Source organism: Pseudorasbora parva, chromosome 25, assembly GCF_024679245.1.
Source record: "Pseudorasbora parva isolate DD20220531a chromosome 25, ASM2467924v1, whole genome shotgun sequence".
Classification (NCBI taxonomy): domain Eukaryota; kingdom Metazoa; phylum Chordata; class Actinopteri; order Cypriniformes; family Gobionidae; genus Pseudorasbora; species Pseudorasbora parva.
This window is the reverse complement of record NC_090196.1, coordinates 28,484,451-28,502,606: the sequence shown is the minus strand read 5'-3', so window position 1 is coordinate 28,502,606 and position 18,156 is coordinate 28,484,451. Positions and strand designations below refer to the sequence as shown.

General features: G+C 40.4%; 1 protein-coding gene across 3 annotated transcripts in view; it reads right to left on the bottom strand.

Annotated features, from left to right (window-relative positions):
- The window catches only part of LOC137064536 (AP-3 complex subunit beta-2), a 53,697-nt gene that overhangs the window by 1,480 nt on the left and 34,061 nt on the right, over nucleotides 1–18,156 (bottom strand). For 2 of the 3 annotated variants that reach the window (XM_067435934.1, XM_067435933.1), the window contains exons 16-26: nucleotides 17,806–17,992; nucleotides 15,715–15,833; nucleotides 10,753–10,867; nucleotides 9,068–9,257; nucleotides 8,797–8,965; nucleotides 6,951–7,038; nucleotides 6,628–6,737; nucleotides 5,667–5,895; nucleotides 5,498–5,582; nucleotides 3,185–3,282; nucleotides 1,503–1,641 (exon numbers count right to left, since the gene is read on the bottom strand). In XM_067435934.1, the coding sequence (XP_067292035.1) occupies nucleotides 1,503–1,641; nucleotides 3,185–3,282; nucleotides 5,498–5,582; nucleotides 5,667–5,895; nucleotides 6,628–6,737; nucleotides 6,951–7,038; nucleotides 8,797–8,965; nucleotides 9,068–9,257; nucleotides 10,753–10,867; nucleotides 15,715–15,833; nucleotides 17,806–17,992 (1,529 nt within the window). Of the gene's footprint in view, nucleotides 1–1,502; nucleotides 1,642–3,184; nucleotides 3,283–5,497; nucleotides 5,583–5,666; nucleotides 5,896–6,627; nucleotides 6,738–6,950; nucleotides 7,039–8,796; nucleotides 8,966–9,067; nucleotides 9,258–10,752; nucleotides 10,868–11,451; nucleotides 11,491–15,702; nucleotides 15,834–17,805; nucleotides 17,993–18,156 lie in introns of all 3 variants that reach the window. The other variant, XM_067435935.1, reaches the window with a different exon arrangement.

The following is an 18,156-nucleotide window of genomic DNA, read 5'->3' as shown; positions in this document are numbered from 1 at the left end:
TATTCGAAAATAGAATTAGTATGTCCCAAATCGTAGTATGCTGAGAAGAGTATTCCTAAGATTCCCGGATGGTTTACTATTTCCGGTCCGAATTCGAAGTATGGATCGATGGGCACTCTAACGGCTGATATTACCCACAACCCATTGCGAGTTGGACGAGGATTTGATTAGAACTACAAACGCGGATAAAAAGTGTTAAAAAACTACAAACATGACGGTTGTGCGAGTCCGACGGTTAAGTAGAGAGGTTTAGATAAAGGGGTTTGAGTGACCAACTATCAATATTTAACCTGACAAAAATATATTTATCCACTGTTGTCCACATTATATTTCACCTGCAGCAGCAGCATTGTGAACTTTTGTAATGACACGTTTGGCCATTAACTTAAATGCATCATTATATTTAAACTCCAAACACACGAGGAGAGTCTGCATTAAAGACCCACGACTGGCAGATCAACGAGCGGCTACATTTCTCTCCAATACGGTAGGAGATTTAACTGAATGTGGAGGATTTGAACTGAGACAAATCTGATGATGATTGACAGGGCAGATAAACGGTGATGGGATGCTCGTAACTAAGCAACAGTCTGTTAAAGATGGCAAGGTAGTATGTACCGAAGCTTGCATACTTTTCTGCTACACACTCAAAAGTATATACTTTTTCTTCACAAAAAGAGTACATAGTTTTAGGACATAGTATAAGTAGGTGAACTGGGACGCAGTATGGGTGCGTCTCAATCAGCTCCCTTGTTCAGTTGTCAGGGCACTGATCAGGGAGTCAGCCCATTGATTTATGTCCTGATCAGTGCCCTGACTAGTGAACTAGGGAGCTGATTGAGACGCAGGGTATGTCTCCCTCATCAGACACACCCACTTCAGGTCTTGCCATCTCTACTAATGAGCTGATGAGTGATGATCAGGTGTGTCTGATGAGGGAAACTGATGAGGGGCTGGTGGTCCTCCACGGCAGGTTTGGGAACCACTGCTTTACACCACAGGTGAAACATTCCTTTACCTGGGGTTCAGAATGACAATAGCACAGTGAAAAAAACCTTTATGCAACATTACATTACCAAAGGGTGAGCTCCGAAAGTCTTTATTTAGGACAGGGCCACTGCATTCGTGTGTGTGTGTGGGCATGTTTTTGTGACATATGAGGACACAAATGTGTATAATGACATGGATATGACACAGGTATTACAAGAAGAGGGTGAAATATGAGGACATTGGCCATGTCCCCACTTTTCAAAGGCTTATAAATCATACAGGATGAGGGTTTTTGAGAAAGTAAAAATGCAGAATGTTTCCTATGATGGGTAGGTTTAGGGGCTGTGTGTGTGTGTGTGTGGGGGGGGGGGGGGGGGGGGGGGTGATGGGTAGGTTTAGGGGGTAGGGGCAGTGTAAGGGGATAGCAAATACTGTTTGTATAAAAACCATTACGCCTATGGAATGTCCCCATATGTCACAAAAACAAATGTGTGTGTGTGTGTGTGTGTTACCTGCACTCTTTATCAGAACCGCAGGGCACCCTGCTCAAGTTGGCGGTGGCCGTGACTCTCTCAACGATTATGTGCTCATTCACACATTTCTCTCCTAGTGACAACTTCTCTGAAATTTCATTCATTCCCATCAGTTTACCTGCAAAAAGACACAGGAAAAAACATCAGTTTAGCTGAAAAGCTAAGGAAAATGCTAACTCTATTGCAAAACTTAAAGAGCTGACTACCTAAGCAACATTTTTAGGAATCACACGTGTAAAGGCTCTGAACAGTACGCAGCAAAATTATGACCAAAAAATACCAAGAAATAGGAAATAATTCCATCTAATTCAATTAATTACGTTGTAAGCTTAGCAAAATAAAACTAAAGTCAGACTCTATTGGTCTGTCGTGCATTAACAGAGCTGCTGCCCACAATGAGTGTTTCGATTCAATCACGTAAAAGCTTATTAAAGATGCCTATCTATGAAGACAGTACACAACAGTCTTTGTGAGCTTTGTTAAGCGTGCTGGTCTCAAGAGTGTCGTGATGGTTCAGGGTCGATTAGTGTTTCTGAGGCACATTCCTAGTGAGATGCATCATATTTTTACCTTGACATGCCGTGAGAAAATGCATAGTCATGGTAACAGTCGCCAAGGTGATAACTGGAGACTGTGTTAAGAGGGAGAGGCAGCTGGAAGCAAAAGCATGTATAGGAAGACAGGAAGGAGGTGTGCAGCTAACAAAAATGGCTCTGAGAACATTTTGCTAACAGTCCTATTAAATTAAAACAAGAAAAACTGTTTCAATATAGTTTTGAGAAGATTATCAAAGTCTTCGGACAAACGTTCTGTTAATGTTACTGGGGGAATGTTTGTTCATAACTTTGAGAGAACATTGCCAGAACGTTTTGTGCATTTGTGTAAATAAATTCAGGGACTAAAGGGGAAGAGGGGGTGACTGTGAGTGCTACGCTAATCGGCTACATCAGAGAAACTTACCATTCAAAAGATTCTCTAATGAACAGCGTCAAAACCACCCCATGGAAGAGGAAGACATGAGTACGTTAAACTAATATGTTTAAAAAAATACACTGAATGCTAAACTGACAGTCAAGTTTATGCTGAGCTGTTAGCGGCATGCTAAATAACTAGCGTTGGCTGAATTCCAATTCGCACACTATCCGTGCTTTAAAGTATGCTGGATTTACTTTAGTTAAGTGTGTTTAATATGGTAATATGTTATAATAGCACATGGATGACATACTAATTCCAGCGCATCTGTGCATGCTTTTGAAGCTAATATTACACAACCCCTTTGTGCTACGGTGAATTAATAATGAACTTAAGCTAATGAGCTTAACTAGAAGCTAATACTTACATGCAGTACATTAGAAAGGGGTCTGTGGTGTCAAGAGGCAAATTTCTGCTTACAAAAGTGTGTATTTTTTTTATTTTTTTTTGTGAACAATTGAAGTATGCAAATTAGGATTCTGCCTGGATAAAAGCCATGAAACAGAAAAAATGGGGCCATATTTCATGAATAATGACATACAGATCCAACATACATAAAACTTTTCTCCTTTTCATATCAAACCTTGAAAATGAATTCCAGAGGCATTTCAACATCGTCAAAGAAAAATGACACGTTTTGAGTAAAAATGGAAGAGTGCGAAAAATGAGAAAACATGAAGTTCGCTCACCTTGCTCCTTCTTAAAGTCGTTTTCTGTCAGAAACGCCGGTGTCATCAGCTCTCCGACAGGCGGCTGGATCGAAACGAAGAATTTGCGGGTGTGAGTACTGAAAAAGAGATCGAACCATTAATGTTTCAGTAAACAAAGAAATTGGGAACTGGAGTCAAGGAACTGATCACAGTCATATAAATGGAGGTGAGCCAATCATATTGGAGGTAATTTACATAGGCTATAGAAATATGTTAAAGTCCCCCTGCACTGTAAATAGTGTTTGTTGGTTTTTGTTGGTTTAACTTAAAAAAGTAAGTAACCTAGTTGCCTTAAAATTTTGAGTTTATTGAAATAAAAACATTGAGTTTATGAAATAAAATAAAAATGGTTTAATAAATAGAAACTCAAAATATTATTGTATCTGAATCACATAAAAAAGTTGATAAATCATTTTGCATGTTTCACTGCGTCATCGGAAATAAAACACACACAATTACCCAATATGCTTACAAAATCTTTCAATAATATTTTTTATAAAGGTTGTCGAATCTCAAAAAATGTTCATTGTATTAACTCAAAATTTTAATTTCAAAATATTAAGGCAACCAGGTAACTTTTTTTCTAAATATTTTTTTACAGTGTGTAGTCAATAATTGTATCCCTTAAAGATCATCTTAGATAACCAAAATATAAAAATATATATATCAAAAATGTTATGCCTTAAAATAGCTTGAATGTAACTACACCCCTGCTTCTGCTTTTTAGTATGGAGCAGATTCATGAATATGCTAATTATCCCCAACTCCACTAACTTTTACTCAAGTTACTGTAGTAAACGCTGCACAATGGTATCGCTCTTTACAGTGTCGGACACATCACGGTAATTAATATGATTAGCCTTTTGCTTGACTACATTATCAAACAGCTAATAATGTGTTGCTAATGTCACACAAACCGTGTTCCCGTTTGCCACCTCAGAGTCAGTCAGCTGCCTTTTCAAAATCAGTATCTTTAAAAATGCTGAACAACTTCGAACTTCAGTGGAAAAAAGCATATAGTGTATGATAACTTTGTGATTTTCATAATAATTCACTTGTTATATTGCTAAAAGTGCCTGATTTTTCATATCAACAGAAAAATATGCTTCTCTTGAGACTCCCCTAATTCAGAGAACAGATAATGATATGATAAAGCCCCGCCCACACGTTGATGTGATTGGTTACAAGCTAGTTTGTGACGTCAGAAACACCAACGATTTTTGAAACCACGTCATATGCAAAGTTACAATGTGAGAAGGGGTATCCCACAGACCCTCTAGATGGATAGTTTTCACGAGTGGAAAGTTTCCACATAGTAAGGAAATGGATAGGTTCATCGTAGCAAGAAAACAAAAAGTTTCTACGCAGCAAAGAATGGGCAAGCCCCACAAATCTCTCAATCAATGTCTCATGTTTTCTTTCCCCATTCTCTCTTTCAGGCGGTCTCCCACATACAAGGGCGCACACTGCTCATATAAAAAAATGTGCAATCCCTCCTGACTGGTTGCTCCTCGTTCGTAAACCAACAGGGCCCGCCCGCCGGCACCACAGGCCCTCCCAGTCAAACAACCAGGCCAATCTCAAATGCCAGCGCTCAAAGCTCGGCACTTCTTTGGGGGGTATTTAGCCAGGCGGAATCGCTTTTAAACAAGCCTCAGGTGCTGGATTTGCAGACACAATGCTGTGCCTTCTATATTGGATCCGACAGGAATGGTGCACGTCTTTTTTATATGTAATAGTCCTAGTCCCGGGGCTGTACCAGACTAAAACGTACGCCCGTCTGCAGAAATTCTTTCTTGATCTGGGCGCGCATGTGTGTGTGTGTCTGTGCGTGTGCGGTTTGGGTCGTGCAGGTGCGGGCCATGTAATACAATGGCGGGTGGATGAGAAATAAATCATTGTGTTTGTTTGACAAAGACAAGTTGCAGTTGCCGCTTTCAGAATAATCTCTCCCTCGTGTGACCTGAACTGACAGGGGCCAGATATGACAGCGGAGCTGAAGCTCATTAAATATGCAAATATTCTCCAATCCTAGCCGTGAGCGTTTACTTCCAAGTCTCCAGTGCGTCACGCCCATCAAAACCCAGCGTTCAGGAGAGAGCCTCAAAACCAGTGTAGAAAATAGCCTATTACTTATTAGTTATGATGTTTTTGAATGTAAAAACCACACTAACGTCATTTGTTGACATCAGACAAAAGTATAAAAAAAGAAAAAAGCCAGTTCATGACACCTTTAAATAACATTATCATAAGTGGACACCAGGAAACAGAAATGCATCATTAAACACTCACCACAGCTGGAAGTTTGCCGCTTGCGTAGAATCACAGAAATCTATGCCCATCACCACAGTAACCGAATCACCTGCTGGCAACAACTCTGAAAGAACAACACAAATAGAACAAAAATAAATGTGAATCTGCGGTGTAGAAGAACTCATTCATTGTGTGCTGGGCTGCAGACCTATCTCAGAGAACTCTCGGATCCTCATCCCGGACTGCAGCTTGGGCTCCTCGATATGCAGGTTTTTGGTCTCTGAGTTGGTGTTGTTGGTGAATTGGATCTGCACAGCCACCATGTTGGGGTCTGGACTGAAGGGCTGCCGGCTGAAACAGTACTCGACCGCAAGACCCTCGCCCTTTATGCGATGCAGGAGCTCATACATCTTTATCGAACCAGAAGGTGCAATGGTCTATAAGAAAACACAAAAGATGGTGATACTTTATTTTACAGTGTCAATGTTACATGTAGTTACTATAATAATAACTATAAATTATACATATTACATGCAACTAACCCCAACCCTAAACCTAACTCTATAGTAAGTACATGTAGTTCATTAACATCTCTCAGTAACATGACTCAGTACTTAAATGTATAATAAAACAGTAATAAGGACACCTCAAAATAAAGTGCAACCGAAAATGTATGTACACTACCATTCAAAGGTTTGGGGTTAATTAGAGAAAATTCATGTTTTAATAAGGTATTAAAAAAGTAGTACATTAGAAATTAATTCTATTTCAAATAAACGCTGTTATTTTGAACTTTCTATTCATCAAAGATTGTTTCCAACATTGATAATAATCAGACATGTTTCATCAAATCATCAGATTGGAGTAGTGACGCTGAAAATTCAGCTATGATTTCTATTTCAATTTATTTTTATGATAAAAAAAATAAAAAATCTTTCCAACCCCAAACATTTAAATGGTAGTAGTGTATATATATATTTAACCTATTATAAGTTCTCAAACTGGCCCCGGCCACACCAAAAAACTTAAAAATTGTCTTAAAATGTAAATATTACATTTCATTGCAATCAAACAAAACGTTTGCGACTATACTAACTACTATACGAAACTACTAAACTATTATTTTTCTTCTGTATACATAGTACGATTGTACTTGGCCCAGAACTCACTGAAGGTGCCAGAATAGAGTCAGTCAGTGACAAACCCTCTAGATCAGAAACCAGACTACTGGACAGGAAGTTCACCGGAGTCACTGGAACTGATGCTGGGGACGGTTCAACTGAGAGAGTGAGAGAGAGAGAGAGAGAGAGAGAGAGAGAGAGAGAGAGAGAGAGAGAGAGAGAGAGAGAGAGAGAGAGAGAGAGAGAGAGAGAGAGAGAGAGAGAGAGAGAGAGAGAGAGAGAGAGAGAGAGAGAGAGAGAGAGGATATGGTTTTGATGATATGGTTTTACATTCAAGCATTTAAGTATTTGGTCTTGTGTGTCTTACTCACAGTCATCCAGATCCAACAAAGACATTTCTTGTGTCTCTTTCTTGCTCTCTTTTTTGGATTGTTTGGGAGGTTGTTTGGATACGGGCGTCTGAGCGAGATGAGAAAAATACATGCATGAACTAAAATACATACATCTGTGCAAGTAGTAGAGGCAAATAAAATAAAATAGCACTGTTTATTAATATCTCATTTGAATTCATGAGACAACAGTAGCATACTTATAATCAGATAATAAACATTAATCTAATACCTGTAAAAAATTGCAGGTATTATACAATATATGATTTTAAAAAAAGAAATAGTAGTAGTAAGCTATTATCCCATTCTGAAGTAGTGTAATCTAGAGACCTGAACTCCAGCGGGACTACCGCGGGACTCGTGGGACCCAACGCAATAGAGTGCGGTGCGGGACAGGATTTGATGGCCGAGTCCGGACGTGGGCGGTAAAGAACTCGTATATGTGAGAATAAAACGATTCGTGGGGCACCCACAAAATAGAAATATCTAACAATAAAACATCTAAAAATTAATAAATTGATATTCATCTATTGCACAAAAGCAACAAGTTAACGACTAAAACTAAAAAAAACCCCCACTAAAACAAAGTATAATAAAAAGGATTTACAGGCGCAAGCATGGGCAGAGTGTTTTTTTTAAACATGTTTCTGCAGCATTGTGCAATGTAGCCAATCACAGAGACATAAGTGTTGATTTCTTGAATGCAATATCCAATCAGATGCATTTAAGATAGAATCCGCTGTGTAGTCAGCTTCATAACAGAGCTTTGTGAGATCCCGCCAGTGTTGCCAACTTAACGACTATATTTAGCGGCTTTTCAGACCCCTCTAGCGACTTTTTTTCAAAAAAGCGACTAGCGACAAATTTAGTCACTTTTTGGACAAACGTCAGCTACTTTAGTTTACAAATGACGCTAGTACTTTCCTGCAAACGCGAGGTCTTTTTTTCCCCTCTGCCGTCACACACACCTCTCTCTGCGTCGTCTGCCCTGTTCAGTGAATGGCTGAGGGGAGCTGCACGCATGCCGGTGAGCGAACACAGACAGCAGTTGACAGACGTGAATGAGCGAGCTATACATGAGCACACAGGATTGCCGCGGATTTCTCACTTATCACTTAATTAATGATATCTGCTTCTTTTGTCTTCTTTAAGGAAATTAGTTATGGTGAGTTAAATTCTTGTGCTTATTGCTTATATTACTCACTATTACAGAGCTTTATTTTATCCAGTTTCTCAATTCAGATTTTATACATATAAACATTTTGTAATTCACTATATCATCATACTCCTATTGTATGCTAAAAAGGTATAGGAAATAAAAACATTTATTGGACAGTCGGCTGTATTATATTATTTTAAAATACAATAAATGAGCACGGATTAGGAGAGAAAACACGTTAGGCAGGCTGAACGCAAGGACGGCGTGATGACGGCACGGGTATGCTAATAGACGCATGACGTCATCTAGCGACATTTAGCGACTTTTTGGGCAGGCTTTAGCTACTTTCCTTGGAAAATAGTTGGCAACACTGGATCCTGCTGAACTGAGTCAGCGTTTTAGGAATTATTAAGGAGGCGCACTTCGCACTTCTGCCATGCCAAACCAGACACGTGCTTGCTTTTATGTTAAATTACTTGAAAGAATTTCATAGACGTACAGAAAAAAGTAAAAATGCAGATTTATACTATTTCAACTTTTATGCTGGCTTTTGCAGGTGGGAGTGGGACAAAACATTCATTTTGTGGGTGGGGAAGGTAATAAGGTATATTTGTGCAGGAGCGGGACAGAATTCTGAAAACTCTGTCCCACACAGGTCTCTAGTCTAACCTTCTTCTTCCTGATGTCGGTGTCAGATTCAGACTCCTCCCCTGACTCCTCCTCCGACTCCTCCTCTGATTCGCTGCTCTCTGATTCGCTCTCTGACTCTGAAGCGCTCTTCTGATTCTTCCCTGCCTTCCTGCTTTGTTTCCTGTCCTCTGCGCCGCTGCTCTGCTCACTGTGGGCATAATGGAGCAAAACATGAAACATCAGGAGAAACAAACCGATCAAAACTTCAGATAACTGACATTTGGGTAGTGTAGATCTGTGGATGACGTACCTCTCTGCACTCTCCTCCACTTGCTTCTTTGCCTTGGTCTTGTCCAGCTTTTTCTTTTTTTTCTTTTCCTCCTCCTCATCTTCCTCTTCCTCCTCAGACTCACTCTCTTGTCCACTCTCTTCACTCTCTGAACCGGAGGCGCTTTCATCACTGGCGCTAGCGCTTTCTGACCTGCTGCCTGAGTCTGACTCTGCCAAGAGAGCATGCATAATTAATCATATTATCTGCATTGACCAAGTTTAGTGTTGAAGTGAGTTCAATTAAAATTGGAAACACTATAGTGTATATATTTATATAAATAAAAAATAGTTTTACTAATGAAAAGAACTGATAGAGAATCCAATTCAAATATTTTATATTTTATAGAGGTGCACTGACGTCTCTGCCAATAATCGGTATTTGAGGATTTGTGCGAGTTTGAAATTTGATGGCTAGACGACTAGGTCAGAGCATCTCCAAAACTGCAGCTCTTGTCGGGTGTTCCCGGTCTGCATTGGTCAGTCTCTATCAAAAGTGCTCCAAGGAAAAAACAGTGGTGAACCGGCCACAGGGTCATGGGCGGCCAAGGCTCATTGATGCACGTGTGGAGCGAAGGCTGGCCTGTGTGGTCCGATCAAACAGACGAGCTACTGGAGCTCAAATTGCTCAAGAAGTTAATGCTGGTTCTGATAGAAAGGAGTCAAAAAGGAGTCACAGTGCATTGCAGTTTGTTGTGTATGGGGCTGCAGAGCCGCAGACCAGTCAGGGTGCCCATGCTGACCCCTGACCCCGCCAAAAGCACCAAAAATGGCACGTGAGCATCAGAACTGGACCACAGAGCAATGGAAGAAGCCCTGGTCTGATGAATCACGTTTTCTTTTACATCACGTGGATGGCCGGGTGTGTGTGCGTGGCTTACCTGAGGAACACATGGCACCAGGATGCACTATGGGAAGAAGGCAAGCCGGCGGAGGCAGTGTGATGCTTTGGGCAATGTTCTGCTGGGAAACCTTGCCATCCATGTGGATGTTACTCTGACACGTACCACCTACCTAAGAATTGTTGCAGACCATGTTCACCCTTTCATGGAAACGGTATTTCTGGTGGCTGTGGCTCTTTCAGCAGATAATGCTCCTGCCACAAAGCAAAAATGCTTCAGGAATGGTTTAAGGAGCACAACAACGAGTTTGAGGTGTTGACTTGGCCTCCAAATTCCCCAGATCTCAATCCAATCGAGCATCTGTGGGATGTGCTTAACAAACAAGTCTGATCCTTGGAGGCCCCGCCTTGCGCTTTAAAAGACTTAAACGATATGCTGCTAACATCTTGGTGCCAGACACCACAGCACACCTTCAGCGGGTTACATTTCTCGACGAGTCAGGGCTGCTTTAGCAGCAAAAGAGGTACCAAAAAAAATAGGGAAGGTGATCATATTGTTACACCTGATCTGTGTATATTCATTTTAATTTTAGTTTTTGTTAATAATTTTAGTGCTCCAACTTAACTTATTTCAAGTAAAGGCAACACTTTTCTTTTGTAATATTTATATTTGATTTAATTTTATCTTTATTTAAATTAACAAAAAAAAATGTAAGTAGTTTTAATGCTGAGGATAATAACTGGAATGATGCATACAAAGATGGCTTCCAATGTATCTTATATAGCTAGTACATTTCCCCAAGACAAGTTGTGTTCGCCACAGTTACCGCTATCTGCTGATTCGGTCGGGCCAGATTCTCCATCAGAGTCCGAGTAGAACGGTTTCTCAACTTTCTTCTCCTTACGATCCTTCCGGCTTGTGCATTTGCTCCAATCTGGAATCTGCAAACGACATTGCAAAACACCATCAAAATAAGCTCAAATACATCTGGAGAACCAAATCAGAGAGAGAGAGACAGAGAAGAGGTTCATATAACGGCCATGAATGCCATGAAGCAGCAAACATCTTTGTTTGCACTCGTACATTAATATAATTACATTTCTTGAGACCTGCATCTCTCTTCGCTCAGTGTTTAGTGTCTACAGCAGGGAAGGTTGTGCATTCATGGCCACTTTTATTCTTGTTGTGTATGCTAACATGTATAATTAAAGAAATCACATCCAAAAAAAGACCCCCGAAGACCACTAGCACTGAATCACCCAATATTAATTTGACTTTAGTAAACAAAAATACTAATTCTAATTCGTTTTAGAATTAGCATGTTTGGACGGATGTTTATAACATAATTAGCGATTAGCATCAGTGCTGTGGGTCATTTCTGAGGTGTTTTTTGAGGATTCTGGTCTTTAATCGTAGAGCAAGGGCTGAGGAAAGGGAAAGGCTGAACTAGCACATTACAGACGCTACGCTAGGCTGGTGGCAAAAGCTCTTTGGGTCTGACGCTAAGGGTGACTGACAGACTCACGCTGGTTAAAGTGGTGACTCTTTCGAGCAGCCTAATAACCTGGCAAACAGGAAAGAATAAAAAGAAACGCAAGAATGATGCTGTGAGATGGCCAGAAGAAGAGGAAAGAAAAGAACAGAACAGAACAGAAAAGAAAGAAAAAGATTTAAAAAGTACACACAAGGATTCAGGTTGCACTTGTCAACAGATTAGCATGTATATTTGGATGCGTTTCACGCCCATATTTCGCAAACAGCTTCAGTCAAAGCAACTGAAAGTGTTAAGGCCCGTTCACACCGAGGACCATAACTATAACCTTAAGTAAAACAATAACGACATAGAAAAACGATATAGTTTGAGTCACTTTCAAAACCCGTTTTTTCAGCTGATGAACGATGAAAACATTGACAGCCAATCAGAATCGACCTGAGTTTAAAGAGCGCAAAAGCAAACGATGCAAGCAGTGCTCGCATATAATAACGTGGACACTAATATTGTTATCGTTAGTTATCGTTCTTGGTAAGAATGGGCCTTTAGGGGGGAGTTCACTAAAAATGTATTTCCTTATTTACATAAATCTGGACTGTTTTGGCATTCAACTCACTATGCAAATTATGCAAATTTGGTGAAAATGGAACAAATGTAATGCCGAAAGCAATCTGCACAGCACAAGAAACAATTTTTGAGTCGTTTCTAAGTGCTATAGGTGGTAACAAAGGCAGCAGATTACCACTGTCTGACATATTAAACTGGGACGGTCAACCCAATCTCACAGGAAAACATAACTATTTTACAAGGCGGCAATTTCATATGAATTCGTACAATGTGAATCGTACGAATCGTAAAAAGTAAGTATGAAGGTCCTCCCTTAAAGGTTTAGTTCTCTCAAAAATGTTTATATGACATTGTTCTTTCCGACAAATACAATCAGAGTTATATTAAAACATGTCTAGGCTAATACAGCACAAAATCTGAAGCCCAAAAAAGTGCTTCCATCCATTATAAAAGTGCTCCACATGGCTATTAACAAAAGCCTTCTGAAGCAAATCGATAAGTTTGTGTAAATATCCATATTTAAAATGTTATAAAGTAAAATATCTAGCTTCTGGCGGACCGCCTTTCCGAATTTATTTTACAAAAAAAAAAAAAAGTAATTGCTGCGACCATGACATCTTAGACTTTCTCTACACTTTCTGCGCAAGTTGAATACGGAAGGCGGCTCACCAGAAGCTAGATATTTTACTTTAAAAGTTTTAAATATGGATATGTTTCTTACACAAACCCATCGATTCGCTTCAGAAGGCCTTTATTAACCCCAGAGGCCATGTGGAGTACTTTTATAATGGATGAATACACTTAATGTAAGTGTACACTTACAAATACACTTGTTTTGACTTAAAATTTGAGGCTGGCATTCACTGCCATTATAAAGCTTGGATAAGCCAGGACATTTTATAATATAACCTGAAAGAAGAATTTCAGATACATTTACATATGGGATATTTAAATTTTTGGGTGAACTATCCCCTTAACCATACCCCTAAACCGCCACTGGAGCGTAAAAAAATTCAAATGAGATTCAAACAAATTAGTCACCAATTAGCCAAAATGGAAAATATTTATGATTTGCCATGAGACTGTGTTGGGACGGTACAATATCGCTACACCTGAAGGGCTCTTTAAAATGCAAAACAGTCACATTTATTTTACTTTTCTCCTTCATGTAAAATGCTCTCAAACATCTCTAAAACTTGTAGACTCGTGTGTAAATAATACACAGCTATTTGCATTGAATATCGCTCGCAAAAGTGTCTGTTTAGTGAATTCACCCCTTCGTTTAGAGTTTTCAGTAAGTCTCTAATCATATACTCAATATATGTCGATAACAAATCTGTATTGGGATGAAGTTTTAATGCTTTGCTGAGCATTTGGTGTCACAGTAATGGAAGTGCAACATTAATATGAGGGTTTTGTGATGTGATGGTTTAGCAAGGCAGGAAATGAGGTCAGCAGATTTCAGACACACACACTTTAGTAAAGTAAGGTCGAGCTGGATGGCTCGACTACAAAGAGGACAGAGAGAGAGAAGCCACTGCACTCTTGTGGGCACCTCTCTCCAGTCTCCCAGGAGACCAATTCGGCCCTCACTGGTGTCTATGACCTCCTCCTGCTGCATAATGTGGTGGGCGGGAAAATAAAGAGACAGACAGACAGACATCGGAGGGGGTATAACCAATAACACACCCATCTCTTAGATGACAAATCTGCTGTGAATGATGAGTGCTTTATGAAATAACAAACATGATTATGCTGACAAAAACCCTAATGCTGGAATTAAGACCCTGCCTGATCAGTGTGTGGTGCAGACCTCATGCATATGCAGATTTGATCATGAAATATTAATCAGGAAGGAGTGGCTTGTGTGGGCGTGTCTGTTTTGGAACTCTCAGTGATTGAAAGGAAAATTCTAGAACCATAATTCTACCCAGACAGCAACATAGTGTCGGCCCAGATCCTGCCCACATCTGGTATGCATGGAATCCAAGTGTACCAGATGTGAGACGGATCTGGGCCGGCACTATGTTGCCGTCTGGGTAGCTTTTTAAAAGCATTCGGACAAAGTTTCTGCTCAAAATCAAACTATATCAAGATCATCTGTGATCAAGTTCAACAGTGCACAGCAACTTTTTCAGTGGCCTTGGTTCCGGAAGTTTTTGTCTCATTCATTTTTCTCATTGAAATTTTTAAAAAAGTCTTAATTTAAGAGTTATAAACCATGAACTAAAGCTATGAGGTGAATCACAATATTATAAACGTTGAATTGAAGCAAAAAGGTATTTGAAAATTGGACAAAAAGGCAAAGGTTCAAGAAAAGTGATTTCTCTGTAGAATCATGGGTAATGTAGTTTCTCATCAGGAATCCACTGTTAAATAAGAAATATTGAAAAATGATGGGCTGATGGTTTCAACAAAAGAATGTACCATCAATATAATAATAACCTCATTACACATTAAGGGCCAGATTTGCTAACAGTTATTTTTGCGGCAGCACATTCTTGCATGTCGCCTAGAAATCTAGACGCACCCTAGCGGCAGCAAATTTAATCTGCCCACAAGTGTCGTCTAGGAACTCTTAATACCCTTCTGAGCTGAATTCCTCTCACTCTGGACGGGCCAATCACATCGTGTATAGAGTCAGTGGGCGGGGCCATAATGAAGATGGCAGAGTTGCGTTTGCGTGCTTCTAGTAAACACAGAAACTGGCGAACTGCGGCGGTCTTTCGAATCAGCTCTGACCGCGACTCTGGAAGACTTGGAGTTAAGCTTTTCTCTGAGAAAAGAACAAAGAACGGCACTGAAGTCATTCATAAAAAGGGAAGATGTGTTCGGAGTTTAGCCGACCGGATACGGCGAATGTTTAATCTATCATCGAGCTCTGCTTCACCTTCGTTGCTCTGGTTGGTTGTAGCGCTATCCTATCGCGTGCAGAGGGAGTTTGAAAGACAACCGTTTATCCGCCCCTCGGATTGAGCTGTCAATGGTGAGTTTCCAGACCAAACATCTTGATGTGGGTCTGGCTTGTCAGGCTATATTGCATGTGCAGTTGGAGGAGTTTCCCTTTCACACTCAAAATTCATGGGAGGAGAGTATTTAAAAAATCATGCAAGGTGATTTACTAAGGTTTGCACTCATCAATTTACTGTGCTTATGCCATAATTTACTGCCACCAAAAAGCATGTCTTAAATGAGACACTAACGGGTAGATTGTGTTGGTCATTATGGAAATGATCCGGCTGTGTCTGCGTTCATTCATTTCCATTCCCATCGGAGCTTTCATGGAATTGCGCTCTGAGGCTAATTTGCTTCGTTTAGTAAATCTGTCCATAAGTCTGTGTTTAAAGGTTTTTATGTTGCCATTATTAAAAATCAATTCCATTATGGTGAAAAAATGAATGGGATTTTCGCTTCCGGGCCCTGACTGTTTCAAAAAATTCTATCAACACATCAACCAATAGGGCTGCAGTATGAGTAGCTCCCAATTGAAATGCAGAGTGTGTGATTAATGCGTTATGGGGGTGGAGTTATGCTAATGAGCAGGGAGAGTGAGCGATATAAAAGTGATTGAGGGTAGCATGTGTTTTTTTTGGTCAGTGCTTTGGGGCGTTTCTTTGTGAGGTCTTGCATGTTGTAGCTCCCTCTGGTGGTCTGTAGGAGAAGCACCCCTGCGCCCTCTGGCCCTGCCTCTGTCAGAACTGTTCTCCCTGCACACACAGAATCCTTCACCTCCACGTTGCGCACGGACGGGTCAGGCGCCGATTCGGGCCAGTCAGGCAGCTCCTGGTATCCGCCGGCTTTAGCGTTCAGCAGATGAGACAGTGACCCCAGCTGGAAGTGATCTCTGTCTGCAAAGATATGAAGAAAACTTACAAATGAGATCTCGTTAATGTCTCAATTGTAGTAGGGATGTGCGAGACTAGTCGAAAGTAGTCTTTTACAATTTTTCTTGAATATTTAATGTTTAACTTCAAGTTTAGTTAAATGTTAATGTTACATCTTGACCTGCATGAATGCAAGAGTGAATATATAAGTCAGTTACAAAATGTCTGTTTAAACGGTTATGAAATTAGTCGCTGCGCACATCCTTACTCAAAACATCTCACATTGCGCTGAGATTACCCTCAAATCTTAATACAGGGAGTGCAGAATTATTAGGCAAATGAGTATTTTGACCACATCATCCTCGTTATGCATGTTGTCTTACTCCAAGCTGTATAGACTGGAAAGCCTACTACCAATGAAGCATATTAGGTGATGTGCATCTCTGTAATGAGAATGGGTGTGGTCTAATGACATCAACACCCTATATCAGGTGTGCATAATTATTAGGCAACTTCCTTTCCTTTGGCAAAATGGGTCCTAAGAAGGACTTGACAGGCTCAGAAAAGTCAAAAATAGTGAGATATATTGCAGAGGGATGCAGCAGTCTTAAAATAGCCAAGCTTCTGAAGCGTGATCATCGAACAATCAAGCGTTTCATTCAAAATAGTCAACAGGGTCGCAAGAAGCGTGTGGAAAAACCAAGGCGCAAAATAACTGCCCGTGAACTGAGAAAAGTCAAGCGTGCAGCTGCCAAGATGCCACTTGCCACCAGTTTGGCCATATTTCAGAGCTGCAACATCACTGGAGTGCCCAAAAGCACAAGGTGTGCAATACTCAGAGACATGGCCAAGGTAAGAAAGGCAGAAAGTCGACCACCACTGAACAAGACACACAAGCTGAAACGTCAAGACTGGGCCAATAAATATCTCAAGACTGATTTTTCTAAGGTTTTATGGACTGATGAAATGAGAGTGAGTCTTGATGGGCCAGATGGATGGGCCCGTGGCTGGATTGTAAAGGGCAGAGAGCTCCAGTCCGACTCAGACGCCAGCAAGGTGGAGGTGGAGTACTGGTTTGGGCTGGTATCATCAAAGATGAGCTTGTGGGGCCTTTTCGGGTTGAGGATGGAGTCAAGCTCAACTCCCAGTCCTACTGCCAGTTTCTGGAAGACACCTTCTTCAAGCAGTGGTACAGGAAGAAGTCTGCATCCTTCAAGAAAAACATGATTTTCATGCAGGACAATGCTCCATCACACGCGTCCAAGTACTCCACAGCGTGGCTGGCAAGAAAGGGTATAAAAGAAGAAAATCTAATGATATGGCCTCCTTGTTCACCTGATCTGAACCCCATTGAGAACCTGTGGTCCATCATCAAATGTGCGATATACAAGGAGGGAAAACAGTACACCTCTCTGAACAGTGTCTGGGAGGCTGTGGTTGCTCCTGCACGCAATGTTGATGGTGAACAGATCAAAACACTGACAGAATCCATGGATGGCAGGCTTTTGAGTGTCCTTGCAAAGAAAGGTGGCTATATTGGTCACTGATTTGTTTTTGTTTGGTTTTTGAATGTCAGAAATGTATATTTGTGAATGTTGAGATGTTATATTGGTTTCACTGGTAAAAATAAATAATTGAAATGGGTATAAATTAGTTTTTTGTTAAGTTGCCTAATAATTATGCACAGTAATAGTCACCTGCACACACAGATATCCCCCTAAAATAGCTAAAACTAAAAACTAAAACTTCCAAAAATATTCAGCTTTGATATTAATCAATAAGTTTTGTGTTCATTGAGAACATGGTTGTTGTTCAATAATACAATTAATCCTCAAAAATACAACTTGCCTAATAATTCTGCACTCCCTGTATGAACTCAAATATCAGATCATTAAGTTGATCTGAACTGCTCTTTATGTAGGAGTCAGTTTAGGAGAAACATCTGGGAAAAACTTGATACTGAGTATTGAGCAATGAAATATGGATTCGGCGGTACCTTTAAATGGAGACTCCAGGACGGGGGCGGGCTTGAGCGCAAGGAAAAGCTTCTTGGCGTATTTGTTGAGAGCGCCGCTCTTATCGGTAGGAACAATTAGTTGGCGGATAAAGCGGGCACGGTCTCTTATGTCATAGTTTTGATCATATTTTGCCAGGTTCAGTACATACTGCGTCAACAGTTTAGTCTGAAAGACAGAAAACAGAAGGGAAAAAACAAAGGAAAATCTATTTTCGTCTCAAGAGTTTCATGCCTGACAGGCAATGAATGTGTGTGTCTAACTGATATGACATGCAGACAGAAATTGTCTCGCTTGATTAAACAATGACTCCTGTTGGGTCTCTCCAGCTT